This window comes from Sodiomyces alkalinus, assembly GCF_003711515.1.
Source record: "Sodiomyces alkalinus F11 unplaced genomic scaffold SODALscaffold_5, whole genome shotgun sequence".
NCBI classification, from domain to species: Eukaryota; Fungi; Ascomycota; class Sordariomycetes; order Glomerellales; family Plectosphaerellaceae; genus Sodiomyces; species Sodiomyces alkalinus.
This window is the reverse complement of record NW_021167083.1, coordinates 1,203,011-1,214,616: the sequence shown is the minus strand read 5'-3', so window position 1 is coordinate 1,214,616 and position 11,606 is coordinate 1,203,011. Positions and strand designations below refer to the sequence as shown.

General features: G+C 51.8%; 5 protein-coding genes across 5 annotated transcripts; 4 read left to right on the top strand and 1 right to left on the bottom strand.

The window, feature by feature from the left end:
- Positions 1-292: 292 nt before the first annotated feature.
- On the top strand, positions 293-1,147 carry SODALDRAFT_359801 (hypothetical protein; the record flags this gene model as incomplete). The annotated part of the gene is made up of 3 exons (XM_028614208.1): positions 293-360; positions 701-1,044; positions 1,110-1,147. The coding sequence occupies 3 exons, from the start codon at positions 293-295 to the stop codon at positions 1,145-1,147; spliced, it is 450 nt and encodes a 149-aa protein (XP_028466501.1).
- A 1,077-nt stretch (positions 1,148-2,224) lies between these two features.
- SODALDRAFT_295608 (hypothetical protein) lies at positions 2,225-3,927 on the top strand. The gene is made up of 2 exons (XM_028608784.1): positions 2,225-2,776; positions 2,840-3,927. The coding sequence occupies exons 1-2, from the start codon at positions 2,590-2,592 to the stop codon at positions 3,859-3,861; spliced, it is 1,209 nt and encodes a 402-aa protein (XP_028466500.1). The 5' UTR covers positions 2,225-2,589; the 3' UTR covers positions 3,862-3,927.
- On the bottom strand, positions 3,862-6,295 carry SODALDRAFT_333316 (Sac2 family protein). Its single transcript, XM_028611935.1, has 2 exons — positions 5,801-6,295; positions 3,862-5,732 (listed from the first exon to the last, which is right to left on the bottom strand). The coding sequence occupies exons 1-2, from the start codon at positions 6,258-6,260 to the stop codon at positions 4,189-4,191; spliced, it is 2,004 nt and encodes a 667-aa protein (XP_028466499.1). The 5' UTR covers positions 6,261-6,295; the 3' UTR covers positions 3,862-4,188.
- A 980-nt stretch (positions 6,296-7,275) lies between these two features.
- On the top strand, positions 7,276-8,798 carry SODALDRAFT_333314 (translation initiation factor eIF-5A). The gene is made up of 4 exons (XM_028611934.1): positions 7,276-7,483; positions 7,767-8,033; positions 8,155-8,287; positions 8,357-8,798. The coding sequence occupies exons 1-4, from the start codon at positions 7,463-7,465 to the stop codon at positions 8,419-8,421; spliced, it is 486 nt and encodes a 161-aa protein (XP_028466498.1). The 5' UTR covers positions 7,276-7,462; the 3' UTR covers positions 8,422-8,798.
- Positions 8,799-9,108: 310 nt separating this feature from the next.
- On the top strand, positions 9,109-11,420 carry SODALDRAFT_333311 (hypothetical protein). Its single transcript, XM_028611933.1, has 5 exons — positions 9,109-9,595; positions 9,651-10,181; positions 10,240-10,453; positions 10,517-10,879; positions 10,947-11,420. The coding sequence occupies exons 1-5, from the start codon at positions 9,470-9,472 to the stop codon at positions 11,303-11,305; spliced, it is 1,593 nt and encodes a 530-aa protein (XP_028466497.1). The 5' UTR covers positions 9,109-9,469; the 3' UTR covers positions 11,306-11,420.
- Positions 11,421-11,606: the final 186 nt, after the last annotated feature.

Below are 11,606 nucleotides of genomic sequence, written 5' to 3'. Positions count from 1 at the left end.
TACCTACAACCAACAATTGGGTGGAACACTGGAGAAGGTAGAAGGGGGGTTAAAGGGTTATGCATGTAAAACAGGTGGAAAGCCTTGAGCAGAGCACCTGAACCTGGAAGCAGTAACCGTACCTACTCCGTATCCGTCGTAGTGGTACCAAATAGTTCGTACTACGTACAGGTCAGGTAGACCTGGAAGTCTTCAAAGTACTGCCCCCGGAACCAACGAACGTAATAGTGTGGTGAGGATAAGGTAGTCGAAAGATGAGGGGCGGGAAGGGACAGAGGGGCGGGCAGGAAGAATGAGGTACCCTGCGAGTGTGAGTACAAACTCCTGCGATTTCAAGTTTGAAATCGTCAACGCCGATCTGTACTTATCCCATCCCGGGTTTATGCAACCCGGAGGAAAAGTGGTCGCAATATGTATCCGTAGTCCGTCTGGTAACAAATGGAAATGCTACCCCTGCTATAAGGAAAGGGAAAATAGCATATACCTACCTAGGGTGCTGCCTTTGGGACTACTACCTAAGGTCCCAGACCTGAGTTGCAACCTGCCTTAAGGTACGCCGGATACCTGAAGTAACGCGGTAATTATGGCGGGCCCTCGGGTAACGAGATAGTTCGCACATCTCCCATCTCTGGTGGGGTACTGTACTTTCCCCCGCCTTCGAGGAAACATGTAGGTACGAAATGTAAAACCGACTTGGCAGAGGTACATCGCCTCGAAATCTCCGACTGTCCAACCCCGTTGGGACATGCAAGGACACATTTCGACAACGAGCGAGCATATCAAAGGGCGAACAAGAAAACCCCGTACCAATATTCGATGAGCGACAGAATCGATCAGTGACGAACATCACATCTGCTCAGAGACATATCTACTCCCATCGAAGCAAAACCTTCCTAACCGCTCATCTCACGGTAGGTACTGAGCACATCTTCAACCCGTCTTGTCAACTTGCTCTCTGTGCCCAACACTGCATCGAGCTGGTTCTGGCCTACACCGAACCGTCCAGGGTATCTAGGGAGGATATGCACGCAAATACACATATTCGTACATCCATACGAGCACTCAACTAGGTCCAGGGTGCCATCTAAAATGGCTGGTCCCGCGGGCAGTTGACATGCGCATCCGAGACAGGATTCGACAGGCTTGACAATGGAATTGATCGTACTCGCAGGGATATTTTGTCTTACTCCTGGGCACCAACAGAAAGATTGGCCGTAGCCGTACTTCGTAGTTCCTTCAGACACATTGGTCAAGTCGTCTTACTCCGAGGAACATTAGCGAAAAACTGTTGCCTAGCCCAATCCCTCCCTTTTTTTTTCTTTGTCTTTTTTGCTCATTCTCTCTTTCACAAAGCCTCCGTTCCCATCAGCTGTGCATCCCCGACAAGCATTAGTACAGCGGGCGGCAGATCTATCAGATATGACCTGTCACATCTGTCAAACAGTGGCTTCGCTAAACACACGCAAATATGAAGTACTTCCTTTGTCTTCTGATTTCTTGTTGCCTCCGTTTTTTCTGTGAGCCGTCTTTCTGATGATCAGATAACCTTGGCATAACCTGTAACCAGAGCATACGATGTTCCATGATGAAATTATGGTCAGATAACGGGTGATTGTTGTGCATGATTGTTGTGCATGATTGTTGTGCTGCTCCTCGAGGCCATAGCAATAGGTAAACAGCTTGAAAGGATTATCACTGCAAGGCAGATCTCCCGCCACTGTTTGAGGGATGATTTATTTGTAGCGATATGCGAATCTATATTACGGAGTAATATGTTTGTTTCATCATGCCAAAGGTGATCCTTAGGTAGCCTTGATGCCGGATACCTCTAGGTACCACGAGCTCGAATGTCAACTAAACTGTAGCTATCCCGAGCTGGCTAAGGTAACTAATATTTGCAGCCGAGAATGTCACAACTTGGAGGAGTGCTTGGTACTGCAATAAAGGCATGATGCAGCTTCCTCGTGAAAATAACTCCCGCTGTCTATTCTGACCGATCTGAAAAAGGAGGGCCCCAAAAAATTGGTTGGTACGAAGTAGAACTTCTCTTACAGATCGACAGGTCAAGCATCCTCCAATGTAATTACGAAGTACTCCGGACGCACCTACTTTGGTGACTAAGCCTAGTCACGATTTGTTGGTCAGTGCGCTCTAACAAACATCTGCGACTTTTGAACAGGTACGTACCGCTTTTTCCAGGACAATTCAACAGAGAGCCATGATAGATGGAACCTCGTCCAGCAGAACCCGTTCTTTGTTGTGGCTGAAGTTAACTCCCCCCCCAAAAAGTCTATGCCAGGTGGCTCTCACATTCATTTATAGCAAGATTCCATGTTGCCTTTTCTTCAGTCACTTCCTTGCTTTTCATGGGCTTGCCAGGGCTTTTGCTCTTCCAGAATCATTACACGCACGTATATCTAACCCCCAGCACTTATTAGTGAACAGCCATTCGATCCCCATCTCATGCTGTGTACATTTCTTCTTACTTTCAAACATATTGGGCTCTTGTATGTTGTTTAAGGCGCGTCAACACACATATGATCACACATCAAACTCGCATGCGACAGCAACTCAGCGCAAGGGGCCACTATGGAGTTTGGCGCCGACCAAGTGTCTCATGAGGCCGAGTTCCCGTCTCATCATGCTCAGCCCGAGATAGACCACAAAAAAGCCGACGCCATTGTTGAAGCATGTACGCGGAGCGATGTGAACGCATTGCAATCGCTTGCTGAATCCGAAGGCGGCTTTCTCACTGATGATCTGAGGAGAAAAGCATGTAGGTACATCTCAGGATAATCAAGACCGTCGCCCTCGCAGCGTTTACTCATACAACCTACAGGGCCTATTCTCCTAGGAGTCTCCTATAACCAGGGGGAGGACGAGCGTCCTGATGCCCCTGAGGCCTCATGGAAAGAGTTGCCTCGGCATAGGGATGAGGATCAAGTCCAGCTCGACGTCAACCGTGCCTTCATCTACTACCCAACAGACCACTCCGACGCCCAACTCGAGGAACGGAAACGCGAGCTATCTGAACTCATAAACCACGTGCTTCGTCGCTACCCCTACCTGTGTTACTTTCAAGGGTACCACGACATTTGCCAGGTCTTCCTCCTCGTCCTCTCTTCCCCTAACCATCGTGTGCGCCTGGTCGCCCGCCTCTCCGCCCTCCGCATCCGCGACTACATGCTCACCACCCTCGAACCCACCGTCAACCAGCTCCGCCTCATCCCCGACATCCTAGGCGCCGCTGACCCCTCCCTACGCCGCCACCTCGCCGACACGGAGCCCTTCTACGCCCTCGCCGGCACGTTGACCATGTACGCCCACGACATCCAGGCGTACGGCGACATCGCCCGCCTCTTCGACGTTCTCCTCTCCCACGAGCCCGTCTTCAGCATCTACATGTTCGCCCAGATCGTCCTCAACCGCCGCGACGAGCTCTTCGAGCAGGACCCCGACGACCCGTCCATGCTCCACCTGATCCTCTCCAAAGTGCCCCAGAAAATGGACCTCGAAAAGCTCATCGCCGACACCGCCCAGCTTTTCCGCCGCCTCCCTCCCGAATCCCTGCCCGCCTGGCGACGCATCTCCACTGCGAGCTGCTTGAAGACGGCGCGGTCTATCGAGGACTGCGCGAAGCAGACCATGGAGGACGGGGAGGCTTATTTCGAGAGACAGCTCAAGGAGTTGCAGGCCGCGGAAAGGCGCAGGAGAATCGTCAAAACTATGTGGCTACACCGCAAGAGCGCCGGCGCTCTTGGGCTCGCCGTGGTCGTGGGTCTCATTGCGGTGTATCTACCCCGGACATCTGGGCCGATCACCAAAGTGTCCGCTTTCTTTTCGAAGCTTTTAGAGCGGTAATTATGATTTAATTAGACTTTTAAACGCACGATGTAGCCATCACACAAAGAAGCCGTAGATCACCGCGTGAACAACAGACTGTCGAGTAAAATCTTCAATTCCTCGACACTTTCAATCGTGTTATTCGACCCAAGACCATGAAACCATGCCCATGCATCTTTAAATGCAGAAAACAGGAAAACAAAATTCACTTTGTTAAAGATAAGACGGCATACTTCAAATGTGTGCCGTGCATTAAAGTCCGCCCCGGAACGCCCCGCCTGCAAAAAGAACCAACCCCCGATTTACTTCGACAGCATCCTCATTGAACATCAGGTGGCTTCCGGTTCAAGCCCCCTCTTGAAAAGCCGTTTTGAGGACCTCGAATTGTTCCTGGAGCTCCGCCGCCAGCTTCCCACTCACGTCACTTATAATGGTTAGGATGAGCGAGTAGTTATTGTACAAGAAGCGATCGCGCTTGCGCTTGTCGCCGGCGTAAGCCTGGCTATACCGGGTCAGGAACGCCTCAATTTCAGACTGCAACCGACGTAGGCTGGTCACCACGGGCTCGTCGTCGCCGGCATCGGTGCTGAGGGCCAAAACTCCCTGTAGAAGCTGGCCGAACCGCTGCGTCATGACATGGGGCGCGGCCGAAAACTTGGCGTGATCGCTGGACCGGGCAGGACGCGAGGGCAGAGCGTTGGTCTGCTGGCGAACGGACTCGCAGTGGTGGTCCATGACAACCTGAAGCCGGGGCCAGAGGAGCATGCTCGTGCCGTTGATGTATCCGTCCATGGCGGGTACTTTTCGGCGCTGCAGCTGGAAGGCCAGCTGCTGGTTGATGCGGATACTGAGCAGAAGACCCAGCGCATCGTAGGTGTCTCCCGCCAGAGTCTTCGTGAGAGCTTGTCCTAGGGCAAAGGTTGGCTCAAAGATGTAGTTGAAATGCCGAGAAATGGTGGCCATGCTGAGGGGCGGCGAAAAGTATCCTGCTAGAAACGTGTACTCGGCAGTGGCGTTGTCGACGAGTGCCAAGTTGAAGTTACGGAATGGGACTTCAAAATAGTGTGTCGATGAGTCCTCCTCCGCAAGATATGAGGAGATGGCCGCTTGGCTGTTGACTTTTAGAAGGTCGATCCGGCGTCCAAGGTTGAAGGCATCGTGGGGTGGACCAGGTCCTTTGGAGACGGAGAGAACCGATGACTTGCGCGTCGTATCATCATGCCCCAACACATCGTTCTTATCCAGGATGTGGAGTTTGAGTTGTTGCAACGCTTTCTCGTATCGAGTGAACTGGTTGAGATAGTACCATCTCATGGTGTTCATGTAAGCCTGGCAGATCTCCCCGGCTAGAGTGGCATGATGCCGGTGCAGAAATGCGTATAACTCCTTGAACCTAAGAAAGTTCTGCTGCTGGATGATCTGGGCATTTATGTGAGGAGACCTGAGCGCCTTGATTTGGGCCACAATGAAATCCCGTATCCTTTCAACGGCCTTCATGACGAGTCTTTCTAACAAAGGGCCTAGGTCAGCCGAGGCTTTGCTCTGCCGCGAACTCGACGCGCTATTGCTGTAGGCGTTTGCCCTCTTGTCAATCTCTCCCAGCGTTTTGACCCATGATTCGTCGATGTGACCTTCGGAAATCTTCGACACAACCGCAGGGGGTAGGCTCAGCTCCTCCACAACTGGGCCCAAAGCCTTCTCTACAGCTTTGCGGTTCTCTAGTCGAACTGTGAGCGCTGTCGACCTTGACTGGAGGAATTCGATGTCGGCTGATACCGCGGCAAGATCGTTGCGGAAGTCTGTGAGGTTCGTCTCGACGGAATCGAGGACACCATCGCATGCCGTTATCGAGCGATGCAAATCTTCGAATTTGGACTTGTCTTTCTCGTCTATACCCAAACTGTGAGCCCCTCTCTACCTTGTGCATGCATAGTCCAGCAAAGAAGATCACACATACACTCTTCGACGGTCTGTCGCCGCGTTGGGCCGGGGCCTTCCTCGTCGTCGGTACTGGCAAAATCTCGCAAGGATGTGCCTCCAAAATCCCAGTCAAGATCCAAATCCTTTGTCGTTATGGAGGTCTCCTCCTTCGTGGTATTGCCGTTCCGTGAATCATCTCTACCCAGCACCTTTGATAGAATTTCGACAGGATCCGGCCCAGAATATGGTGTGTGGGACTGTTTTAAAGTAGAACCATTGGCTCGGCGAGACGAAGCTAGGAGGGAGGTGGAAGAGTCGTTAGATACGAGTGATATGTTAGACCCTCGGGGAGTGTTTGCTGGTCGTTGTGAGGTCACATAAGGACTGAAACTAGTCGAGGTTCTTCTGGGTAGAGGCGAGAACGATCGGCTGGCAGGTTGCGATGGTGGAGGGGACGGCGATGGCTGCGATTGTCCGCCAAACCTGTCAAGCCACATCGTGAAACTCGCGCAAGGAAGTGGTTGGACCAGAAGAGCAAGAAACAGAGTATCACACCACCATGACAATTGGTTCCCGGCATGTCATGGTCGCAATCATACCCGTTGATAAGATTGCTGTGGATTGAAACCAAAGACAACGTGGAAGGTCAAGGGTCGATGCAAGGCTACCGACAATAGCAAGTAATTATTGGCAGCTTTGATTGGGTAAAGCATCTCCGTAGGTACGTACCTGCGCCTCAAGCTAAGGTACCGAGGTGGTAACTTACGAAGCAGGTACCTTTTGTACAGCCATCCCGCTCTTCGTACAGGTAAATTACTCTGTCCGGAGTACCCAGGAAGCAAGGCCGCATCATCCAAGTTGTATCCGTAATAATAATCAACCCGCAACCTGATCAGCATAACTTCCACCAACTCCTTTTTCTCGCCTTTCCACAGATGACTGTTTCTACGTAAAAATTGAACAACTTGCACATCACGTAATCAGTGTGGCGGCGTGCGCTGATGATCAGTTGTTGATTTTAGAGTTCCTTCGCCACTTCGCATAATTCAGGTCTGGCCGGGTGTTCCGTACCAGTTTTCCGTACGGATACCATTTTGGTATGAATCTCTTCATTGGCCGTGTAAATCTACCTAGACGTGCCTCTGGGCCGCGCTAGGAACATCGAACACCTCTGGAAGTGCTGGCTCTACATTCGACTCGAGGACCATCCAGGTACAATCTCTCGGTCGCTGTTCTGTCAGGCTCAGGCAACAAAGTCCCCCCGCCCTTCACGGAATTTGCTACCAGTAGGCGGAAAGATCTACCCAGCCATCGGTACCTAAGGTATCCGTATATACTCCGTACGAAGTACTTTGTAGGTACCTAGGTACCTTAGATAGGTACCTAAGGTAGATACCTAGGTACCTGTGGTGTGGAGAGTTAACCCGGGCGGGGAAAACCACACAGCGCAGGACCTGGTGAAAATGAGAAAGAAGTGCGGGCAGGAGAAATCCAATAGCAAACTGAGGAAAAAAATTATATACTCTGTCCCTCCTCGAGACATTCGCTTCCCCTCCCCCTCCACCCGCTTCCTGTCTTCTTCCTTTTTCCCACCTCTCCCAACTCCTTCAAAAGGCCATCACCCCGTCCAAGTCCGCTCTCGAGTCCGGTCGCATCTCTCCTTCCAACTCTTAGATCTTCCCTTCGTCAATCCGACAAGATGGCCGAGAACGACAATGCTGTGAGTAGACGATCCCTGCTCCCTCCAGCCTGTGATGTTTTTTTTTTTTTTGCAGACACTCTGTTCGCGCGCCTGGGGTGATTGGCGACAGAAAGACCACCCCGCATGCACAACACCCCGCTATGCACCGCACAACAACGCCTCTGCGTCGTCGTTATTAGTCTCAAACATCGCCCGTATTGCGCTCCTCAATCGACCGTCTCGACTTTGGAATTTGTCGCGCATATTTTGGCCTGGTTCTCATAAACGATCACTTACTGACCATGGCGATGCATTTGCGTAGCACGAGCTCGAGTTCGACACCGCCGATGCCGGTGCCTCGACTACCTTTCCTATGCAGTGCTCTGCCCTGCGTAAGAACGGTCACGTCGTGATTAAGGGTCGTCCTTGCAAGATCGTCGACATGTCCACCTCCAAGACGGGCAAGCACGGTCATGCTAAGGTCCATCTTATTGCCATTGACATCTTCACTGGCAAGAAGCTGGAAGATCTCTCTCCCTCTACACACAACATGGATGTCCCTCACGTCTTCCGGAAGGAATATCAGCTCGTAAGTAGCCCAATCCTCGCTGAGCCACGGCCTGTTCCTTTTTCTTCTTTCTTTTAATTATAGATTATTATGCCTCCTTTTTGTTTTGTTTTTCTTCAGTGCCTGACATATCATCATCTAGCTTGATATTGCCGACGACGGTTTCATGTCCCTGATGAACGATGATGGCGACACCAAGGACGATGTCCGCGTTCCCGATGGCGAGGTTGGCGAGAAGATCAACCGCCTTTTCAAGGCTGAGGAGAAGGACACCAGTAAGTCGCCCTGTTCCGCAGCTTACAACCCCCATCGCTAGCATAATGCTCACATTGGAAAAATTACAGACGTTATCATCCTCTCTGCCATGGGTGAGGAGGCCGCTGTTGAGGCCAAGGAGGCCCCGAAATAAACGAATAACCCTTTCCGCGCCAATGCAGACGCGCTGTTGCGACGCAGCTCTCTTATATTTTTGCGGTTGTCGGCGGAGTCGGACGAACTTTGGCATATCGTCTGGTATGTCTCGGTTTGCTGAGTACCCACGAGTCGTGGGCAAAAGGGGACGGTGGGGGAGGGGGCTCTATCTGGACAGGAACTGATGATACTGGTTATGCGCACTCGGCAATACCATGAGATGGCATGAACGACTTCTATTTCCTTATGTTTTCCCATTGCCTCCCAACTACCCATCACGGCCCACGTTAGCACTGCGATAGGTCGAAATAGAGGGAGAGCTTCGCTTTGGCGACAAACTTGTCCAATAAAACGACAAACACTTGAACAACCACCCTTTTTTATCTGATACTCTTCGCCGTGAATGTGAACATGGGACTGGATTGTCGTTGTAGACCGAGTCGCATGTGGCCTCGCCACCAAGAGGAGATTTCAAGGTAGGCAGAGGAGGTAGACTTTGAAGGCCTGAAGGGCTCCGCACCGATCTGGGTATCCGTACTGGGTACTTACAGTGTACATGTCCTACCTACTGCTAGATACTTCCTCTCCACCGCTAGAATGGTTAACGGTAGGTATCTTTGATGCCTGAACCCGTTCCTTTTAGTGGTATTGACCTGCTTTTCTTCTTCCTACATCCCTGATTACCACCTGCGTTCAACCTCTTAACAACTCGGTCTGCTGGATTATATTTCCTCCGCGACCTTGTGTTTAAGTGTAACATCTTCCGAACATCCTGGGATGATTTACCCTAGCTGGATTGCAAGCAGTTTCTAAATGCTGGCGAGCAGTTATATGCTCTCGCACCTGAACTATGGTTCCGGCAGCTGAAATTTTGACCTCCCGGCCCGTAGTCCTCTAGAGGACGCAAGAAGCGCGAGCGATCCAAGGACATCTGCGTTCGCTAGACAGCGTCCCTAATCCCCGGCTTGAAGCTGGCCGTTGTGAGCTGCGCATTCTGTTTCAGGGTGACGGCCTGGACTACTGATTAGCTAGTTGCAACTTGCTAGATGGATCTGGAGGGACCTAGACATTTGCAGAAGTTCCCCAAGGGGGAGCGATGCACCGGGTGTGGCTCAAGACGATGGTATTGGGATGAAGGGCATCGGTATTGCGCAAGAGGACACCGGGTCGAGGTAGGATACTTGAGTCCCAAGCTTCCATGGCAGCCCAGGAGCTTACCCAGCATAGGGTATCATTCAATTCGATTTCGGCGATGAAGACTACGGCAACACTGGCCGAGTCACCCGCAAGCAGAAACAAGCCAAACAGCGGGAAAAGCAGAAGCTCGGTGGCATTGCTGCACGCGACCTCTATTTAGAATGTCTTCAGTTGATCCTGAGGCAACAGATCAACTGGCTCGTCACAACAAAGGGGTACAAGGCCGAGCTCGAGACCGTGGTGCGAGATCTCTGGGATCTTCGCCTTCGTGGAAGCACGGCATTCGAGACGGTCGATCATCCCAACTCCACATCGGAGGCCAGCATATCTGTCTTCAGCTCTCAGGAAGCCGCTGCTCAGGACGAGACGCGCCCTCGGCCTTCCCACAATCGCCGGAGGTCACGAAGCTGGGGCCCAGACAGCGGAGAATCGTGGCCCACCCCGAAGCTTACGGATACCCTGGCTCTCTGCTACCTAGGATGCCTACTGTTGCGAATCCCTGCCAGGATCGGCGATTTTGTGCGATGGGCGAAGGGGTCAAACATCATCTTCAAGAATGCGGTGAGGGACGACTCTTTACATGGATTGAGAGGGCCTAAGTACTGACACGTCGTCCTAGCACCATCAACTTCCACAAGAGATGTGGGATAGGATGCCTGCCACATACCAGAAGCTATTCCAAGCCGCGGACTTGGCCAGCTTCGAGGACGGGGAACTACATTCGTCCGTTATGAATCTTGCCCTTTCATACCACGAGAACTACGAACTGGTCATGCCACCTGTCAACGACGTCCTCGTGATCTTGCAATACGTCCGGGAACTAGCCCTGCCGAGTGAGTGTCCCGGGGACTTCGAGCTTGCTAGCAGCAGAACGTAAGCTGATGTGTCCTCTCCAGTCGAGATCGTCTCCGTGGCCCGAAGGATACCGGCCATCATGAACCTCAACTATGCGTTCCCAGTTGAGTCTAATCGGATTCGAGCCATACACCACCCAGAGATCCTGCTCATAGCTGTTATTGTCTTTGCAACACAATATTGTTTTCCCTTCGAGAACGTTCCTTTCGAAGCCGAAGGAGACCTTTTGCGAATTCCCAGGCTTAACTGGCAGAAGTGGCTCGAAATCATGGCACCCGCCATCGGCAGAGCGCAAGAAAGAGAGAGTATCGATGTCCGGGCGGCAACAACTGATATCACAGCAATGACTCCCGAGCAGCTTGATGAATACTTCGCACATATGTCCCTCCACATCGACAGCAAAGGTATGCCGGACCCTTATGCCGGCCATGTATTATGCATAGGTATCTGATTAACTTTGAGCACACGCAGACGAAGAATTCTTCCTGGCTAAGCTGTTCCCGCTGGTTGAGACCAGGCCTAAACCACCCGAGCCAGAAGAAACGGAGGGCACCATCGATCAGAGGCTTCGTGCTGTTCAGCAGAATGCCGTCAGCTTTGATATGGAAGAGTCCGATGAGGCAGACTTCTCCTCACGATACTTTTCTTACAGAAACCTCGAAGACCTCCCTGAAGCAGGGAGAGCATTCTATGACCTTGCATCTCAACTAGTCGGGCTTTCATCCCAGTCACTCCTAAAGGCTGTCAACATGTTGGAGCTTGTCGTCAGAGCCTGGCGTCGTAGGCACCGAAAACAAGACATTCCGACAATTGAACAAGGTACAGAATGAAGATAACCAGAGATGGGGTTGTAAGGGGTTAGAAGCGAGGCTGCATCTTTTTGGCCTTTTACACATGTACCACACAGTATCTGTCTACCATATAGAAGAAATCAAAGGGGGGGCTTCAATTTCTGCCCCTATTATAACATGTCAAGCCATCGTGAGCCTCTATCGAAGATGAAAGCCAAACCTCGGTGCAGTATGGTCTCGGCACCGTGGGATGAGTGTGGGGCCGGGATTTCTACAGGGTTCAGTCCAGACAGGGGCGGACACTTTCGGCCGCTTATGTGAACCGACCAGACCGGGTAGG

What these genes read in the sequence shown, in the direction of transcription:
- SODALDRAFT_295608 (XM_028608784.1), top strand. Translation starts at nt 2,590, where the DNA reads ATGGAGTTTGGCGCCGACCAAGTGTCTCATGAGGCCGAGTTCCCGTCT. An exon ending in TGATCTGAGGAGAAAAGCAT is followed by an intron (nt 2,777 to 2,839) that starts GTAGGTACATCT and finishes TACAACCTACAG; the next exon opens with GGCCTATTCTCCTAGGAGTC.
- SODALDRAFT_333316 (XM_028611935.1), bottom strand. Translation starts at nt 6,260, where the DNA reads ATGTGGCTTGACAGGTTTGGCGGACAATCGCAGCCATCGCCGTCCCCT. An exon ending in GCGACAGACCGTCGAAGAGT is followed by an intron (nt 5,733 to 5,800) that starts GTATGTGTGATC and finishes GTTTGGGTATAG; the next exon opens with ACGAGAAAGACAAGTCCAAA.
- SODALDRAFT_333314 (XM_028611934.1), top strand. Translation starts at nt 7,463, where the DNA reads ATGGCCGAGAACGACAATGCT. An exon ending in TGGCCGAGAACGACAATGCT is followed by an intron (nt 7,484 to 7,766) that starts GTGAGTAGACGA and finishes GCATTTGCGTAG; the next exon opens with CACGAGCTCGAGTTCGACAC. An exon ending in TCCGGAAGGAATATCAGCTC is followed by an intron (nt 8,034 to 8,154) that starts GTAAGTAGCCCA and finishes ATCATCATCTAG; the next exon opens with CTTGATATTGCCGACGACGG.
- SODALDRAFT_333311 (XM_028611933.1), top strand. Translation starts at nt 9,470, where the DNA reads ATGGATCTGGAGGGACCTAGACATTTGCAGAAGTTCCCCAAGGGGGAG. An exon ending in CAAGAGGACACCGGGTCGAG is followed by an intron (nt 9,596 to 9,650) that starts GTAGGATACTTG and finishes TACCCAGCATAG; the next exon opens with GGTATCATTCAATTCGATTT. An exon ending in ACATCATCTTCAAGAATGCG is followed by an intron (nt 10,182 to 10,239) that starts GTGAGGGACGAC and finishes ACGTCGTCCTAG; the next exon opens with CACCATCAACTTCCACAAGA.